Source organism: Embiotoca jacksoni, unplaced genomic scaffold (assembly GCF_022577435.1).
Source record: "Embiotoca jacksoni isolate LCO1_2020_lvr unplaced genomic scaffold, fEmbJac1.0.p SCAF_36, whole genome shotgun sequence".
Taxonomy (NCBI): Eukaryota; Metazoa; Chordata; class Actinopteri; family Embiotocidae; genus Embiotoca; species Embiotoca jacksoni.
The window spans coordinates 1,052,921-1,072,158 of record NW_027185388.1 but is presented as its reverse complement, the minus strand read 5'-3'; the positions used below and the strand labels follow the sequence as shown (position 1 = coordinate 1,072,158).

Below are 19,238 nucleotides of genomic sequence, written 5' to 3'. Positions count from 1 at the left end.
CAGCGACGCCGTGACGAACGTCAACGGCGGCTCGACTTCTGAAAACACTTTGATTCAACAAAACCAGGAAGAGTCATTTCTGAGCGTCGGCACCGTATTTAGAAGTTGAAACTACGGCAACACTCGGGGGTATGTGGGAGAACTTTAAAATCAAAAAGGTAAAACAAAAAAAAGAAAGACAATCGTATAGGTCGCACGCGCACACACACACACACACACACACACACACCAGCCAATAGGAAGGTGGGTTGGGTAGAAGGTCATGGGTGCAGGCCAGTTGTTATTCCACACTAGGCGGGGGGAGGGGGGGGGGGGGTCCACTAAAGGGACACTGTTGACACCATATTCGATCAATAAATTGCAGAAATGCATCTATTCGGCCACTCAAGTTTGTGTGGGCGGAGCCTAAACGTAATGTGGTTGTTTTTTTTTTGGGGCCTAAAAGCAAAAAAAAGTCCAAAACACGTTGGTCGAACATTAAAGTTATTTTATATACTACAATTATTGCTTCAGTTTTGTAGACCACCCCCCCCCCTCCACCCTGCCCCCCAGGCCTTTTTTTTTTTTTTTTCCATTTTCCTATCATCTGTGCTCATGAGCATCTTTTCAGCTGCAGCACGACTGACTTCCACCCCGACGTCTCTTTGTCCGACTTATCGAGGTCTGTAAACTCAAACTGGACGTGCTTCTGATAAATCAGTGAATGTTATCGCTTCCTAAAAATGAGGTTGCTGTGGATTTATAAAGCTCCATCTGTATGTCACAAGCACTAAATATGTCCGCCCTCCCCCCACACACACTCCCCCATGAAAACACCATCCCTGAAGGTGCACCTTGATAACCGCTTGTTGTTTTTAAGTTTGCAACGTCCCAGAGGATTACAGGCTCCTGTAAATGTGGATTGTGACGAGTCCGTTTTGTCACTATTGAACTTTACTGCCATCTACTGGACTTTAAGATGTATTACATTTACAAGGACCGCCCGCAGATTCTCTCGACGTAACTGAAAGGGGGAAAATAATTCTTCAATCCGCTCCCGAGATTCGGATCCGCTTTAAAATCTAACGGATTACCGTTCGGATCGAGCCATACGAGTCCACCGAATTTCATAAAGATCAGGCCAGTAGTTTCTTTGTAATCCTCCTGACAAACAAACAACACAAACAAAAATAAAATAACTCGAACCGTGAGTGGAAAAAAAAAAAAAAAAAGTTACTAGAAACTAAATCACACTTTCAAAAAGACCAAATTAAGAAAAATCTCTGGTGCTCACAAACACACATTCACATCAGCAGAAATTTAAAATACCAAAAAACAAGTTTTCAAATGTCTTTTTATATTTTGGTAAAATCTACTTTAATACACTTTGAAACAAGAGTACAACAAAATAGAATATACTTCAAATGTTGAATATACAAACAGTTCAGTCTGAACACAAACAACGTCTTTGTATCTTCCCTCTTTTTTTAGATAAAAAAAATTTAAATTAAATTTTTTTTTTTTGGGGGGGGGGGGCAGCGTTGCTACACGACCCTCCGTTTTAAAACGAGGAGTAAAAGGACCTGGAGAAACGCAGCGGTTGAATATTTGTCTGCAGCCATTTTGCATCGCCAATCAAAAGAATTCTCTTAATAATTTGGTTCATTTCATTCTTGAAGTTTACATACATTCCTATTTTCATTCCTTTATTTATTTTATTTTTTTTCGAGACATGGCAGCATGCATGAGCTCGGAGTCGCGTGTGCATGCAGCCTGGCTGCAGGGGTTGTGAAGAACAGACAAAACATCTGGCGAGAATAACGACAAAAAGAAAGAAAAAGAAGGAAAAAAAAAAAAGAAGAAATATCTGAGATCTTTTTTTTTTGTTGTTGTTGTTGTTTTTTTTTATCACATTTTAAGCTGGAGATTTTCAGAGACGCTGGATGGGGACACTGCATGAAGTCTGGCCTGTAAGATTCAACCTATATGAGCATTAACAGCAGAGAGGAACCAATAATAATACAAATATTAGTTCCGCTAGTTTCAATAATACTGTGCTTGGTACAAGGTATCAAAACACACACAAAAAAAAAAAATCTCAGCTTACCGTTCAGACAATACATGGAAAAGAAAGTCAAAATTAAAAATCTAAGGCTGTTTCTGTTAAGGTTAGCTCCGTAAACTGTATAGTAGAGATATATTTATATTTATGTATATATGTACATACACGATCACTTCCTGTCTGATATCGATCCTCCTGCTCTCACTCTTTAAGGTCTCTCGTGGCTCCGCCCACACTTGATCTGCACAGTGATATAAAGAGGAAAACATAAAAAAATAAAATAAAAGTTGCTGGTTTTAACGTTTGTAGAGGCAAAATCTGAAACACCTGCTCTCTACAAAAGGTGTGTTTACACCCCTCACGGTCTCTGTTTAGTTCCCATTTTGGTTCTTTTGTCAATCATTTGCCTCGTTTTGTCATCGTAGTGTTTTCGATCCATTTCGAAGGCAGAACTTGTGTAGTGATCGAGTCTTGGTCCCTTTGCTTTTTTTTATTTTTTTCCCCCGCCAACAAATCCCTTTAAAGTCTGTGTTCCTATGTCGCGGCGGCTTTTCTGAGGGAGACCGGCTTAGTCCGGTGAAGTTCTAGGCAGCGACGGGTGGTGGTGGTGGTGGTGGTGGTGGGGGGAGGGGGGGGGGGGGGGGTCAGGACTAAAAACAGGCCCTTCAGGAGTCTCACAGACGGCTGCTGGTTGTTACATGTAAAAAGTAAAAATGACCTCAGAAATGTACGAACTAACAGAAGGAGGGGAGGAGGTGTGTTGATGTTTTACCACTCGGGCTCTTCTGTCTTTATCGTCACCTTGGGCGTTTCCAGTTTGATAACCACCTCCGTGTCCACCGCCTCTGATTGGACAGTTTTGGGGTTCGCCTGGTTCTGCTGGACCGCCACCGCCGGCACGGTCTGGATCGGGACGCCCGCCGCCCTCAGCTTCTCCAGCGTGACTCCTCCGGATCCTCCCATCACCAGCTCCGAGCCGTTGAGGACGCCGCCGATGATGCGAGGCTGCGCCGTCTGATTGGCGGTCGTTACCGTGACCACCCCCGCCCCCCCCGCCGACGACGCTTCCCGCCTGCGACACCACCAGAGTCTGTTGCTGCGTCTGCGTCGGCACCGTGAGTCTCATCACCTGCGTCCCCGGGCCGACGTTGACGGGCGCCAGGGCCCGGACCGTCAGGGGGCTCCCGAGGAGGCTGATGCCCGCCGGGGAGGCCCCGACGCTGGGCTTGTGTGTGCCGGCGGAGGCCTGGAGCTGACAGTGAGCTAAGTGGTGGGCCGGGATGGTGATGATCTTGGCCAGCTGGACGGTGATCTTGTCTCCGTTCTCCGCTGTGGCCGGCACCATGGTGGGGATGGTCTGGATCACAACCTGAACAAAAACACACACACACACACACACACACACACACACACAACGGAAAAACAATGATAAACAGAGAGAAAACCAAAAACGATGCATCGAACCAGTTTCCTGAACTGATAAACTTATACAGAGATTCTGTACGTTCACTTTTATAATACTCATAAGTCATTTATAATATCACCAAGATCCATTTCATGATCCTTCAGTCCAAATTAAACCGGTGGGTATGATATCGTCTACAATCATTTATTAATATATACATTTTTTCCTACACTTTTGTATTGTTAATACATAATAATTTATACTCGTATAGTTAACTAAACAAATGCCTGAATAAGCATCAGAAAACTTAAATATTATGACTAAAGATTCTCCAGGTGGAAGGACACTCCAGCCAATAGTGGACTAAATATTACACATTTATGATACCAATTTAAATATCTAAAAAATAGTAATAATGTAATAAGTAACAATAATGCAAAAATTAAAACACACACACACACACACACCTTCTGTTGTGAGTTGGTGGAGCCGCCGCCGATAGCGGAGGTGTTGGTGAGGAGGGTGGTGTGGCCGGCCGCTCCCGTCGTTCCCGCCTGCTGCTGCACGGCAACCGTGGAGATCTTCTGACCCAGCGATGTCGTCATGACGACGGGCACCTGCATGGCCACCCGCACCGTCCTGCGGACGAGAGGCGAGGGAAAGACGGCGAGTCGGTATAAACGTCAAACATTTTTGCGTTCGCGCCCTTTGAAGCCGGCGTCTCCCCCCGGAGGAGTCTCACCTCGGCCCGCCGGCGTTGGTGATGATGGAGTGAGACTGTTGGCTCCCGTCCGGCGCCGCCGAGACCGTCACTATCCTCGCTCCGCCTCCCACCGTCAGCTTGCTGCCCGTGGCGACGGGAGCTTGGACGACGTTGGGTCTGTTGGCGCCCCGCAGGATGTTGGGCTTCTTGGAGGACGAGAGCTCGGCGGCCTGCAGCAGCAGCAGGTCCGACGGCGGAGGCACGCGCTCGTACGACGCCGCCGTGTCGGCGACGACGACAGCCGGCACGTCCGCCTTGTCATCGTCGATGATGACGATGTTTTTGGGCATCTCTTTGAACTGGTAAACCAGCCGCTGGCCCTCGACCTTGGCGAGGATCCCGCGCTGGTAGTAATATCTGACGACAAAAAGAGGATGTTGGTTTGACCCCCCCAAAGAAAAAAAAGCACAAATAAGAAAAAACGAATGCGAAATGTCCTTCAGCCACGGAGACTCGTTACCTGAGCGCCCGTCCCATCGTCTCGTAGTTCATGTCCGGCTTGTTCTTGTGTTTGCCCCACAGCTTGGAAACGGCCTTCGAGTCCACCAGTTTGAAGATGCCCTTCTCCCTCTGCGTCCACTTGATGAACCTGGGACAGGTGTTCTTGTCCTGGAGGAGGTCCAGCAGGAACTCCCACAGGTAGGTGGTGCTCCCTGCTGCAGATCACAGTTCATTATCGCACCGCTTCAACCACATTCAGCCGGCGGGAGACAGTTTCACGACCTCCGATACGCACCTTTCCCTTCTCTCGGTTTCTTCTTGATGCTGAGGTCCGGCGAGCCGTTGGAAAGAGCCGACTGATGCGTCTTCGGTTTCCGTCCAGCTGCGAAAAGAAAAAAACATTTCGTCTTCGTTGCTGAACATCCTGAGATCACCGTCACCGTGAGGCGAGACCCGACTGACCACTAGATGGAGCTCTCGGATGACATCGTTCACTGTTGCGGTTTGAGGGGTTTATGGTCTGGCTCGTGAGGGACAGTTAATCACAGAGCTGCCAGATGTTTTCCATTTAAAAACTTGCCTTTAAACATTCAAAAACATTTTTCCTTTTTATTCCCTTTAGTTCAACCAACCAACAGGAAGTTGGCGACAGTGGGTGTAAAATTGAAAGTTTCAGAAACATTTTATGGGCTTTTCCACAGCTCCGTCGCCACAAACTCCAGACTTCCAGCGTTTTTAGCTCTCACCTCGCCTCTTCCTAACGGGCTCGTGGTCGGGTTCCGGCTCGGGTTCCTCCAGCAGCGTGACCATCTCCTCGTCCTCTTCCTCCTCGCAAAACTCCTCCGTCGATATCTCCACCTCGGTCTCGGCGATCATGTCGGGCCGCATGGCGGCGTGGAGGAAGTCCGGTGTCGCCATGCACGGCGGGACGAAAGCTTCTGGACGGAGGAGTCGGAAAGAGAGGAGGCGTTTTACGAGAACATACTTGGTTTTCATTTCTAAACTGACGAAACGCATGTCTTTGGGTGCTTTTCGTCCGCGTGTGCGTTACCTAGGCTGCGGTCTTCTCTGAGGCTGGACGGTGAATCCATGCGCAGCAGAGCCTCCGCGGCCTCGATGGTTTTGTCGGAGCAGTGGATGCTGGTGCCGTGAACGGAGGCCTCCACTGCAACACACACACACACACACAGATCAATTAGTAAATACTTAATCAGGACAAATAATGTGCCAGTGTGGCCTGTTTTTACCAAAATGCGTTTGAGTTACATTTTATTAATCCATAATCTCTAATTCTATAAAAAGGGCCCAATTTCTCTGATCTAACAATTTCTCAAATAAAAACACCAGACAAGATAAGTGCTTCTTGCATCTGTAACATCTTCAGTGCTGCACATACTGCCTGCAAACCTCCCCTAGATGGCGCCCCCTGGTGACAAGCGCGATTGTTTTTTTGGGTAACTGATTCTGTATTTTCAGCATCAACAAACTCACTATGATCCAGACACTGGAGGACTTTTGGCTACTGATGGAACCTTAAAGATACCAGGACGGTTTAAGGATGACGAAGAGTAACAGGAGGAAGGTTTTAACGAGATCAAATCAAATTTCCTCCACTATCAGGGTTCTGAAAAATGAGGGTGGCGAGCAGCAAGAATCCTTAAATGAGGCCGGTGTCTAACTTTTTCATCTGCAACGAGATTAAAAAAAAAGACAATGCTGTAAATAAATGGAATTCAGCCTGCTGTTGTGAGGGGAAATTGTATGTGGCCCCCTCCTGGGACCCTGAGAAGGGACCGGGGCGGGGCGGGGCGGGGGGGCACCTGCTGCCGCCGTCAATCACCGGTGGGAAACACGAGCTCCTGTTCCACCCTGCCCCGGTCCATGTTTGGCTATCTCACTGAGGCAACAGGCTCCTGGCGCAGGAGAGAGACACGGGCTATCTTTAGATTTGTCCCGCTCATTGAAGTCCCTCTCACAAAAAAAAACAAAAAACGGGACGCAAAGGTGGCTGTCACAGCGGAGATCCTATAGCCCTGCTGAGCTGCCCTTGAAAACCAGGCAGGAGGAGCTGCAGCTGAGCTCGACTTACATTACCACATATGAAGACCATTTCAGGACTGTCTGAAATTGTTTTATGTATTTATTCTTGATCATTAAATAATAAACAAATATAAATACAGAGACGTTTGTAATTAAGGTTAAAAAAATAAAAATAAATACAGAATGTAAAGGCAGGAAATGTCTATTAACCTGTACAACTAAGTAACGGCGCCAAGAAAAGGAGCAAGTCCGACAAAAAGTAGTGCCGCCTCTGATGACTTCCGTGTTTACACTCCTCATCCTTTCCCTCCAGTTCTCTTCGAAGAAGCTCACAAATCCTCTTGTCACTCAACACCCGCCTCACCTCCTATTGGCTCCGGCCCGCACGACCGGCCCGCCTCCAAGCGAAATCTGATTGGACGGCTGCTGACGTTTTAAAGCAGCGTCACGTCAGTGGGTAACGGACGAGTCTGTTAGAGACAGGCCCCGCCCCCTCATAAACAACGCTTCCGCTATCGAAACGGGACCAAAAAAAAAATAAAAAAAATAAAAAAATACGATTACAATTTGGATAAAATAATAGTGGAAACGCGCCGGCGGCTTCTCAACGTGTCGTTTGTCATCAGAAACCATTAACACGCGAGTGAAATCACACAAAAAAATACACGTTTACAGTGTGTGTGTGTGTGTGTGTGTGTCCGAGGGCTGAAGCTCACGAGCACGAGGACGGAAATAAAAATAACAAAAACCTCGAGCTCCCCGGAAGTCTGAAACACTCAAAGATGACCTCTCCGAAAATAAACAAAATAAAATGTCCGGTCCGTAATTCAAACGATTTACGAAGCTCGTCGCCGCTGAACGGAACAAAGTGCAGCCAGCTCGCAAACAAACGTCACAAACAACAATAACAGATGATATGTGACGCCGGAGTTTGGATTTCTGCTTTTGTATTAAAAAATAAAATAAAATAAACAAAGCAAAGACAACATCTTTTTACACTTCCTGGTTGTGCAGAGAGCCGATGTGCAACACACCAAAAAAAAAAAAAAAAAAAAAAAAAACCCGTTATTCAACCTCAAACTCCTGCGAGAGGAGAAACAACCCAGATCAGCTCTGACGTGCAAACCGCCCTCCGTGCAGGTGACCACCCGGCGGACACACCTGGACCGAGTTTTACCGTCTTAAACCGGGTTTGATCACCGCGTAGCAACGCCATGCAGGTTGCTACCAAGGTGATCACTTCCTGATTGCCCTCCATTACTACACACACACACACACACCAGCTCCGCGCGACCGAGGCGCAGCGGTCCGGGGTTAAAAACAAACACACACACACACAAAAAAAAAAAAAAAAAGCCGGTACGTGCCCGAGTTCAACTCTCGGCTCGGAGGCCGCCGGTAAAAGATACGTTACCGGCTCTGATGAGCAGATCGAGCTGGTTTGCGTGCCCCTCATGCTGTGAAGTCGCCATGTTTTTACCCCCTCGCTGCAGATTCACATTGACTTCTCACTGAATCGGACGGGGGAAGCTCGGATCACTCCGCGCCGCTGAACGGGGAAATCTCCCTCGAATTCAGGGCGGCAGAAAAAGGTATCCCTCCGCCGCCGACACAGGAAATCCTTCCCCCTTTTCGCCCTGCCTCTTTTGCGTAGTAAGTACGTAAAATAAAGCTGCACAGGGATTTTTAAAATGCTTTAAAAAATTAAAAACTCAGCGGACACGAATCCAATATATCTCGTTACATCTCACGCAATAACAATAAATATAATCTGTTCATTTTGCACAGCAGGTTTACTGTAAAACAGTGGATCTAAATCATCCAACAATGAACAATGCAATGTTGTGTAAAAACTGGATTAAATGTGGATTAGAATTTACTGCAAGGTGTTTGCCCAAACAAACAAAAGCCAAAAATAAACTCCCAACAAATTAAGACATTTATCAATTAGTTAGCAACGATATTAGTCAGTCAGCTCCATAATACAATTTTTGTTTAATTTGCTTAGATTATGTATTCTACGTGATGTTGGTGTGATGTCACCAGTAACTAAATACAAATTCGTAGTAGTTTCATGGTCGTCAACCAGCACACACTGTACTGACTGTACAAAGTACTGCAAAACATACTTATAATGTCAATGAGTTTGTTTTTTTTGTGTTTATTTTTTTAAACATCTCACTTTGGACAAAAGCATCCGCCACATGAATATAATCTAATGTGATGTAATATGTTAAACCTCAAATCTTGAACCTTTATTTTTTTTTTTTAATTGTTGATGTCTTTTTGTCTCTTTCAGGTTACACTTTTAAAAACTCACTATTTTAGACTTTTGACATTTTAGTGATTTAACGGTTTATTTTAAGTTTATTTTATTGATTTTAAAGTCTGTTTTATTATGTAGGTTCTACAAAAATGTATCTTATGTTTCATTATATTTTATCCTAATACTTCATTAACTGTTGCTTACTTTTTTTTTTAGTTAATGTAAAGTGCTTTGTACTTGTTTTGCAAAAACGCCATATAAATAAATTATCATCATCATTCTTATTCTTTTTATTTTTAAACAGACACTACATAATATAAATTATGGTAAGATATATAATTAAATTTGTTTTAGATGGGTTCATCTAAAGGCAGCACAGGAATGAGCAGAAGACCATTAAATGTTTCAGGGCGCAGCCGGTTGAGACATTTTGGAGCAGTAAACTGATTCATAAAAACCTCATTTTTTTCAATATTTCAGACCTCCAAACTGATTGTCTGAATACAAAAGGTATCTCAAAACATTTCCTGGTATTTTTTAAGCTTTCTCTATCCTGCTTATAAGATGCTCCTAATTAAAATGTTGTGAAAGCTGATCTTAAAAGTGTGCATGAATACAGATTTGTAAAGTCTGTTTCAGATTACTGAACACTGCACTGCTCTGGATTGGACAGTGGCTGCCAATAATTTAGGGGATAAATTGACGAGTTAATCAAAACTTTTTTCTGTTTATGAAGTATTACCCATCTAAAAAACGACCCACTAGGTGGCAGTGGAGCTGAGACTTCCAGTCTGCTGGTGGAATCATGTGGCAAACATGATCCAGCACCCAAATCACTAAAACAAAAGCAACACTTCTTGAATTTATGAAACGGGTGTGTCGACTTTCATATTTAAATTCATGTCAACTCAGAAAAATGTTCACTACATACCTCAAACCTCTATTATATCGAATCCAGTAATTAGGAGGCCCAAAATTAACGGCCTGTTTTTAGTAGATTGGTCAAAGGTGTGGATGTGAACTCTGTACAGTAAACTCAAACTATGAGCATGTTATGAACAAAAATACGTTGTAAATATGAATGTGTCGCAGGTCCAGAACCTACAGGGAGACAACGGGAGAATAACTTCCTCTTTCTTCCTCGTTATAACCTCAGGGAACCAACTGAAATGAGAACTGTGCATCAGCGACAGTAACAGGAGATTAAAGGTCCGATTTCTTGGCAGTTTGGCTACGAGTTGCTCAAAGGGTGACGCCAATCCACCCGTTAATTTAAGATGCCGAGTCTGCCGGGAAAGTCTCACACACACACACACACACACACACACACACACACACACACACACACACACACACACACACACACACACACACATAAACCAGTACGTGCGGATTGAATATGGCAGCTCACCAAATGCAGGGTGATTAGGTCAGCCAGCGATCTGTCCCCGATGGGTGATCACTGGGCTAGTTTCTGGGTTTACTTCCAGTCAGACTCGAAAAACATGTTAAAAAAAAAAAAAAAAAAAGAGAAAAAAATCCGAAATGTTTTGGAAAGCTGCAGAGAACATTCGTCCTGATATAAATTCTTATGTGGCAACTCACTCGTTTATTTGAATCTCTACAAACGGAGCTAAAGAGTGCAAAAAGTTTTTTAAAAAAAATTATCCAGACGCATAAAACCAGGTTGAAATAAACTTAAATCCTCCTTTAAAAATCTAAATGCACTGAGCCAACAGGATGGCGCACACCGAGTGACATGAAACGCAACGTCGAATAAACACGGGAATGTTTTACGTGTCTGACCTGCTTCCCCTTCGGTCTCCACTTCCTGCTCGTCGCCCACTTCCTGCATGAGGTACGCCACATCGTCGTACACCAGCACCTGGGCTGAGTAGCCCTGCTCCTCCACCAGGCTGGCGCCGGGCACCTCCTCCACTATGACTGCCGGGTAGCCCTCGGCCTCCTCTCTTTCCTGCACCTCCTCGTAGGACTCCTCAGCGTCACACTCGCCTTCCACCTCTCCCTCCAGCTCCAGATCCACCTCACACTCTCCCTCCTGCTGGGGGGAAGTAAGAGAGCGAGACTGTCAAAATAAAAGTAAAGTGGATTTACAGAAAGGAAAACGGGAATTTCTCCGTGAAGCGCACCTGCTGGGGGTCCTCTTCAGCTGCGACATACTCCACCACTGTCCCACCAGTGTCGACTAGCACCACTGAGGTCATGACTCATCTCACCGGGGGTGAGCGTCCACAGCCGGGGGGGATTGGCCACGGCTCCTCTGCCTGGCGGCCTGGAAACAGAAAGAAACACTCGTTAAATAAAACGTAAACACACAGACTGGATGTAAAAGTGGACGTAGCTTCCGGGGTTTGGAAAATGAGGCCGACGCGGAAGTTCCTTAAACTGCAATACCACCGAGGGCCACTGCCATTCAGCTTCTCTCGTGAAATGCAAAGTCAATACATTTTATTCCACGAGTGATTGTGGTGCCGTTCACTAAAGTCACTCCTTCTTATTAGTTTTCTGGCGTTCCATCTGAGAATGATTCAATTACCAGTTAGATTTTCAGGCCTAAAATAAAGTAATCTGTTTGATTGACAGGCCTGTGGTTTCTGCTATCAGTGGGCGGGGCGTAGTGTCCTGCAGTGGGCGGGGCATAATGTCCTCAGTTTCCCAATCAGACGGAGTCAGATCCACCGCTCGCTCCTCCCTCAGTTGTCCAAATATGGTCACTTCTGGTGTCCAAAAATAGCAAGATGGCAAAATCCAAACTCAAGGCGCCACAACGACGCTTATTTTAACACAATAAAAATCCAGCAATAACAGATGGTCTGAGCCTATATTCTAGGCTAAGCTAACAGGCTGCTGGGTGTAGTAACATATTTACCTGACAGACATCAGAGTTTTAAGTATTACTAAAAGTGTTGGCAAATCTTAACAACACTTAAAATATAAAAGTACTCTGACTGACTTTAACTACACCTTCCTCCGTCTGTCCCAACTGTCGGCCAAGACCTCATTAAAGGTCTCATCTCTTTCATCTCTTCTGTTCGTGGCTTTCGGCCTGCAGGAAGCGCCTGTCTGCTATTACAGGAAGAAAATGCACTGACAGCCAGCCAAGTCGTTCCCTCCGACACACGCACGCAGTTGTCCAGTGGAAGATCGAGGCAGGGTGGACCGGAGCCATGGCAACAGTTGCTAAGAACCACGGGGCCCTTCAGTTCCTGCTCTGTGTGCTGCTCCGCAGGGGGACAATAGGATATAAGACAAAAGGCGGAGCTGGAACATAGAGGCACAACTTGACGTCATTTAAACTGATGCTCCACCGACTGTTTACTTTAAAATGACCTGCTGGGATTTGACGTATTCTTAAACTGCAGCAAAACAATAATAAAAAAAAAAAACAATAGGGCTTTCGCACCATCGGTGCTCAGGCCCTAAAAAGACAGTAAAACACCACCCACCCCCACCCTCACACACTCCTTCACACACTTTTACAAGGTCAGAGCTGACTGTTTATGTGACCCCTCCCTAAAACAGGAATGGTCTAAGAGTGGGAATCCCCAGAGTCCCCATGATATGATATTAACACAATTCTGAAGTCACAATATGACTTGCAATAGTTTATGTTTCGATATGTTTGTTCAACTGCAAATTATGTCCCCCAAAAGGAAAAACTTTGTCAACATTTGATTGACAGGCCTGTCAATCAAACAGACAGCTGGACCAGTAGACTAATAAGAAGTGACTTTAATGAATGACTAAATCCTTTGACTTTGTATTTCATGACAGAAGTTGACTTTTTTTTTTATATTAGAGTCTATTGAGGTTTTGTGGAGCCAGAGCCCCCTAGTGGCCCGCAGCGGCATTACACTTTAAGGCACTTTGAGTCTATTTTTAATATACATGCTACTGTGGGAGTTCAGTGCACTTCAATGCAACGAATGTCAAGATGTTTGCAAAGGTGACGGAGTAGACGAGGGTTTGAATTTCTCCCTGCAAACTCTTTTTTTTCCCCAAACTTTTCCCATTTCCATCGCTTTCAATGTGGAAAACTGAAACCAGCGACCACGAACGAGGTGAAGCCGTCTCAAAAGTGCGCGTCATCATTCCTATTTGTCCGGTCCTCACGTCTCTGCCACATTTTAGGTGTGGTCATTCAAAACAACCAGAAATATATAAATATAATTTGTGCAAATAAGTTTAGTTGAGGCATGCGGAACCCTTTGAGATCAAACACTCCTTATCAAGCGCAGCACATCTCCCCACATGTCCAGCTCGGGGTGGCCACGCTCTCTTTAAAGATAATCCGACACTGAATTCTTCACATTCCTTCAGAACGAGGATTAAGACTTTAACTCCTTTCTCACTTTGATTTATCTGCATTTTTCAGTTTGAACCCCATATTTCAAAATGTAACATTCATGCATGTTTTTTTTGTTTTTTTTAATATCACAGTGCACCAAACCTGACGAGGACGTCGGGAGTTGCTCGGTTAACTGCTGGATAATGGATGAGCCGTGCTGTGCTTGGTTTTCCCAGCGACACCGAGACCAACGTGCTATCAGTTCGGATGGAAACGCTCCCGTTCAATTATTCAATATCATAGAGCAGACGCTAATCGGCACAGCTTTGCGTTCTGTTTTGAAAAGGACAATGCTCAAACTGTGTACTTGCAGGGACATTGTCCAACCACTGAGGGACGCACACACACACACACACACACACACACACACACACACAGGTCTGAACACACGCAGAGACAGAACAGTTTATATTTCTTCTTCATTCCCCCCCAACTCTGACTTTGTTTGAATATTTCACGCTTCACTTGCTTTAATGCCTTTTTTGCTCTCTGAAGTTCAGCTCAGTAACTGTTTCAGAGTGAACTCGGGTGTGAACACTTTTGTCTCAGCTCAACTTAAACCAGCTGATGTTGTCACCAGCTATTTAGCTTGTCATGTCGCAATTGGGCAGTTCATAATAATATGAATAATCTTTACTTATATTGCACTTTTCTGAACTTACTAAATGCTTACATAGTGATCTAAAGTAAAAGCATTAAATGTAAGATAAACCATAAAACAAATAACCTCATAAAAAGATATAAAAAGACATAAAAGGATCACTTAAATCGACAAAAAATTTTTTTTAAAAAGCTGTCTGATAAAAGTATGTTTTAAGAAGAGATTTAAAAGACGTCACTGACTCAGGCAGAAGAGTCTCTTGTTTGAGAATGTAAGACACGATAGTTCATGTTTTTTTCTGCCTAAATGATACTACAGAAAAAGAAACTGACAACACAAGGGAGATCTCCTGTCTGAAGGACTTACGGGCGGCTGCAAATTCTCTACCCTCTCGAATTTATGTGTTTTCGCTGTGTCATCGTTACTTAAAGACGCATCTGTTGCAAGTAAATCACGATCCTCATTAATGTTTTAAAGACGCTACAAATTATCTCCAGCAAAGTCACAGCTGTGGAGATGTCTCTCGGCAGCTTTCAGGGACGTTGCAAGTTTTAAAATCATCTCGTCGTGACTCGCCGGTCTGAACTGACCGTCACACAGAAACGAGACACGCCAAAGATCGGGCGCCGTTATTCTGCTGTTCAAACTGACAGCAGTTATTATGCAAATTGACAGAGGAGCTGGAGATTGTGACACACTGGGTTTCTGCAATGTGTCCAGCCTGTCTAGCACCGTCTGTTACAAAGTCAATTTTAAAAAGAGAGTACGAGAGAAAGGGAGTGTCAAAGTGCAGAGTTCAGTATCTGGTACGTTGTATTGTGAATTATTTTTTAGTCTGTCAACAGGATGATCCGACTATTAAATGACAGGAAACATCTGCTTAAGATTTATTTTCTTCTCACTAAGATATCGAGAAAATTCATTTAAAATAGACAAATGCAACAAAAGCGGAGTACAAACTGCAGACGAGTTCCTAGATGGGTTAATCGCATTCACACACACACACACACACACACACACACACACACACACACACACACACACACACACACACACACACACACACACACACACACACACACACGGAGCTGAGTCTCTCCAGCAGTTTGCATTGATTCAAACAAGTCTTACAGGACCTGCTAGACAGCTGAAGACACGTGGCTGGCCTGCTGCTTCCCAGCTCGAACAGGAATGAGTCACTGAGGGCGCATGTTAACATTTCAACAAACCGTTTTCAGTTTTGAAACGGCCAGAAAATAAACAAAAAGGAATTAATCAGCCAGTGTGACCGTTTCGCTCTGCGCCGCTGTTAGTGATGTCGGGATTTGAGGAATTGAAAATATTTGTTCCGGTCTGGATAAGAGCTGAAATCAAATGCAGTTGACTTTTAAGTCATGATTTACGCAATTCAAAAATACCAATGTTGCTCTGCTTCACTGTGAGTCTGTAGCAGTGTGAAGACTTCACGAGGTAACGCAGAGTCATCCTGACAGGCCAACTTTCCCCACCCCTCGACCCTGACGAGAACACACACACACACACACACACACACACACACACACACACCGAAACACGAAAGAAAGAAGTCCAAACTTGCCTGGACGCAGTTCACTCAAAACGCCGTCCCGCATCTTCACGTCCAAAATCCACAAAGACACGAGGAGAAATGGAAGGATGGTGCTTTCTCTTGCAGCAGGACTTGTTCCGTCTCTGTCCGACATCCATCCATCCGTCCATCCATCCACCCACGCGTCTGTGCAGCCAGCTCCTCTCCCTGCCTGCATGCTTGCTGTCTGCCTGTCTGTTCTCTGAGTGTAAGGAACCTCTCAGAGCGACTCAGCACTTCTCAGACCCTGCCCTGAGCTCACATCACATGACGAGGGTGGAGAGAACACACACACACACACACACACACACACACACACACACACACATATACACACACACACACACACAGAGTCACATGATCTTTCAACAACAGGGCTTTTGTTCCAAGTAACTAGAGCTGCTGGTCTAGATACAGTACAACGCCCTGCCTTGTGCCCTGCCCTCCTCCAACACACACACACACACACACACACACACACACACACACACACACACACACACACCCGTCATGACACAACGAGCAAATACACAGCGACTCTATGACCTCAGAATTTACTTGACATCTGTCAACCAATGTTTACACACACACACACACACACACACACACACACACACACACACACACACACACACACACACACACACACAGAGAGGCAGATTCCTATGAAGTCTGAGGTAACCCTGCAGCTCATGACTATACACCATAGTTTCACTTTTAACATTCAGTTTGTTCTACAACATGAATCACAGTCTCGACTAATATCAAACAGAACCGAGCGATCAAATACGAGGAAATAAATACTCCAACTACACTCTCACAAAACCAACACCTACATATAAAACGCATAGATTTTACAGTCTTTTCACGCGAGGAGTCATTCGAGCAGCTCCAGCGGTTAGGGGTGAACACCACATGGGTCGAGTCCCGGGTTCGACTCCCAGCGGGACAGACCTCTGTTGAATCATTCTGCTGCTCTCTCTCTTTTTTTTTTTACACGTTTCCTGTCTGCTTCTACATGAGTCAAATGTTACAAATTACAGCCACAGCTATTATCCATTCACATTAAGTTTAGTGCCTAAAAGATTAGTAAATCAAATCAGAAAATGTCCTTCAGCCTCATCAAGCAATCATGCCAAATATATACGCAGATTCAGGCCTCTCAAATGTGATGCTTTGCTGCTTCGTGTGACTGCTCATTGAATATATTTGGGGTTTGGAAAGTTGGTCGTAAAAAATATATTTAAAAATGTACTTTGGGCTCTTGTAAATTGTGATTAACAACAATTTATGAGTTAATTACACAATTAAAATAGTTGCCCTTTTGTTTGACAGCCCAAAAATGTAAGACTTTTTTTGTTTCATCTTTAATATGTTAAGAAAAATTTCCCGTTTCTATTTTGTCCTGTAACCGTATTAAAATCGGAAGGAAAAGCAACACCATTCACAAAAATGTGGTCTCCGCATTGCACACTAAAAGCTTCCCTCTGTAACATCCAACTCCTCCACAGCAAACCCATCATCCATCCATCCATCTCTGTGGTACCGGTCCTTTGTCCTCTGGGTCTCAGTCTGTCCCCCAATGCAGAATATTGAGACACCGCTGTGTGTGTCCGCCCACCAGAAAACCTTCGGATCATAGTTTAACTGTTGGCTCAAGACTACAGGATACAAAAGGCAGGTTGGTCGATCATTTACCAGCACACGGCTCAGACCCTTCACCACACGGTAGATAAGCAGGTTCAGGCCTTCAAACCCAGTCAGAACCAGCAAAGCACAGACCGGCACCTTCAAAAAGGAAATACTGGACAATAATAGGACCAAGTAATTTTGGAGGTAAACAACAACGTGGGAAAAAGTATTTTCTAAATAAACTAAAACAAAACAATCAGCCACGACATTAACAACCACTATAAAGTGAAGCGTAAAGTAAACAAAAACTGAGCAATAAATCCTCGCTTCACGAGGATTATAAAGTTCAGTTGTTTTTCGGTCTGTTTGAGACAGCGTTCCCTCTCCGAGTCAAATTTCACAGTAAAAAGCTGAATTTTTCATGACCTACAACAAACTGAAAAACAGTCGTCTTTGTGATGATCGGACAAAAATCCAACCACGTAATTTGTATTCCCGGCTGCTCGCGAGCTTTATTTACTAATTCACTTCAGAACAAAACGTGTTTTTTTGTTGTTGTTGTTTTTTTAATCTGCTTAAACAATAATAAAAAAAAAATATTTCTTCTTAAATCTTAAATGAACTATTACTAGATTCTCCTCGGCTGGGCTGCAGAACAAGTGTCGGGGTAAGCAGTGAAGGACTTCCTCTCCCAGATATTAACAGATAAATTTGACAACCTTTACATGTAATAATAAAATAATAATAATCATTTTGAAACCGCAGCTCTTGAATGTTTATCTTTTTTTATTTTTTTATTTTCCCAGTGCAGATTGAGCATTAAAATAACCCAACACCTCTCAGACAGACTGAATGACAACTGAACATTATAATATAATGCTGAGCTGTTGTATCATACCTGCCCCCCTCCCCCTCCCCCTCCTCCTCCTCCTCCTCCTCCCAGGAGTTCCCACACTTGCTTGAGACAGCAGGAGGTTTATGCGGGGTCACGGAGGGGGAGGAGGAGGTGGACTTCGTTGTTGCAACGGCACCTTTGCAGCTTTATGAGTTATTATCCAGCTCGTTTTCACCGCCCGACGCGACACGCGCAGGTCTCAAGTGAGTCAAACATTAGTGACGTCAGAGAGCCGCAACACAGAAAACTGACGTAAACTTGGCTAATGCTAGCAGGCTAAGTTAGCATTCTGACCAAAAAGAAAACAAACCGACGGGGGAAGAAAACACAACAAACCCCCGCGGCTAACCGGCCGGCTAACGGCCGCCTAACTACCGGCGAACCGCCGCCTAACCGGCCGCTCCTCACTCACCTTCTCCTCCTGAAGTTTCACGGGCAGAGATGTGTCGTTAGGCGGCTGGCTAATGACAAGAGTTTCTCTCTTGAGTGTGTGTGTGCGACATCCAGTTGCCTCCTCCTCTTCTTCCTCCTCCTCCTCCTCCTCCTCTTCCTCCTCTTCTTCCTCCTCTTCCTCCTCCTCCTCTGCTGTCAGCCCGCGAGGAGTTTCCCGCAGCAAACGGTCACACGACGCCGGAGCTAAACGCGTTACAGTTAAGTCGGTTGTTTTCCAAACACGAGGAAGGTCCTCCCCCCTCTCTCCTCCTCCTCTCTCCTCCTCCTCCTCCTCCCTCCCCCTCCGACCGACCCCCACCAGTGACTGGAGGAGGGGAGGGGGAGGGGAGGAGGGGGAGGAGGGGGAGAGACTGGCTCGGCGGCAAATGACACCGGTGACGTCACTACGTACGATCAACAAAACCCGCGCGCTCCAGAATAAACAACCTTTTTGTTTTGGCGAGTTTTTTTTCCTTCATTCTGCAAAAAAATAAATAAATAATAATAATAATAATAATAATAATAATAATAATAATAATTAAACTGCCACCCTGTTCCTCTCCAAACCAAAGACTGTAACGTTAGAAGAAACTTAGAGAATAATGTAAGAGACGGTTTCAAGATCATTTGTTTTCTTTCTTTATTTGCTTTATTGTCCAAGTCGATAAGTATGAGCAGCATAAAAGAGTTAAAGTAATAAAGTAAAAGTCCCGGTTTGGTCCGTCTTGACTGATCTATTATATGCCG

The 19,238-nt window shown here is 44.7% G+C and overlaps 1 protein-coding gene across 1 annotated transcript; it reads right to left on the bottom strand.

Annotated features, from left to right (window-relative positions):
* Nucleotides 1-1,316: 1,316 nt before the first annotated feature.
* On the bottom strand, nucleotides 1,317-18,742 carry LOC138208149 (ETS-related transcription factor Elf-2-like). Its single transcript, XM_069165867.1, is given in 11 exon segments — nucleotides 1,317-3,100; nucleotides 3,102-3,410; nucleotides 3,914-4,085; nucleotides 4,189-4,566; nucleotides 4,670-4,865; nucleotides 4,946-5,032; nucleotides 5,397-5,588; nucleotides 5,702-5,815; nucleotides 10,763-11,018; nucleotides 11,107-11,249; nucleotides 18,472-18,742. Coding segments are annotated over 10 exon segments (2,070 nt in total). The 5' UTR covers nucleotides 11,182-11,249; nucleotides 18,472-18,742; the 3' UTR covers nucleotides 1,317-2,809.
* Nucleotides 18,743-19,238: the final 496 nt, after the last annotated feature.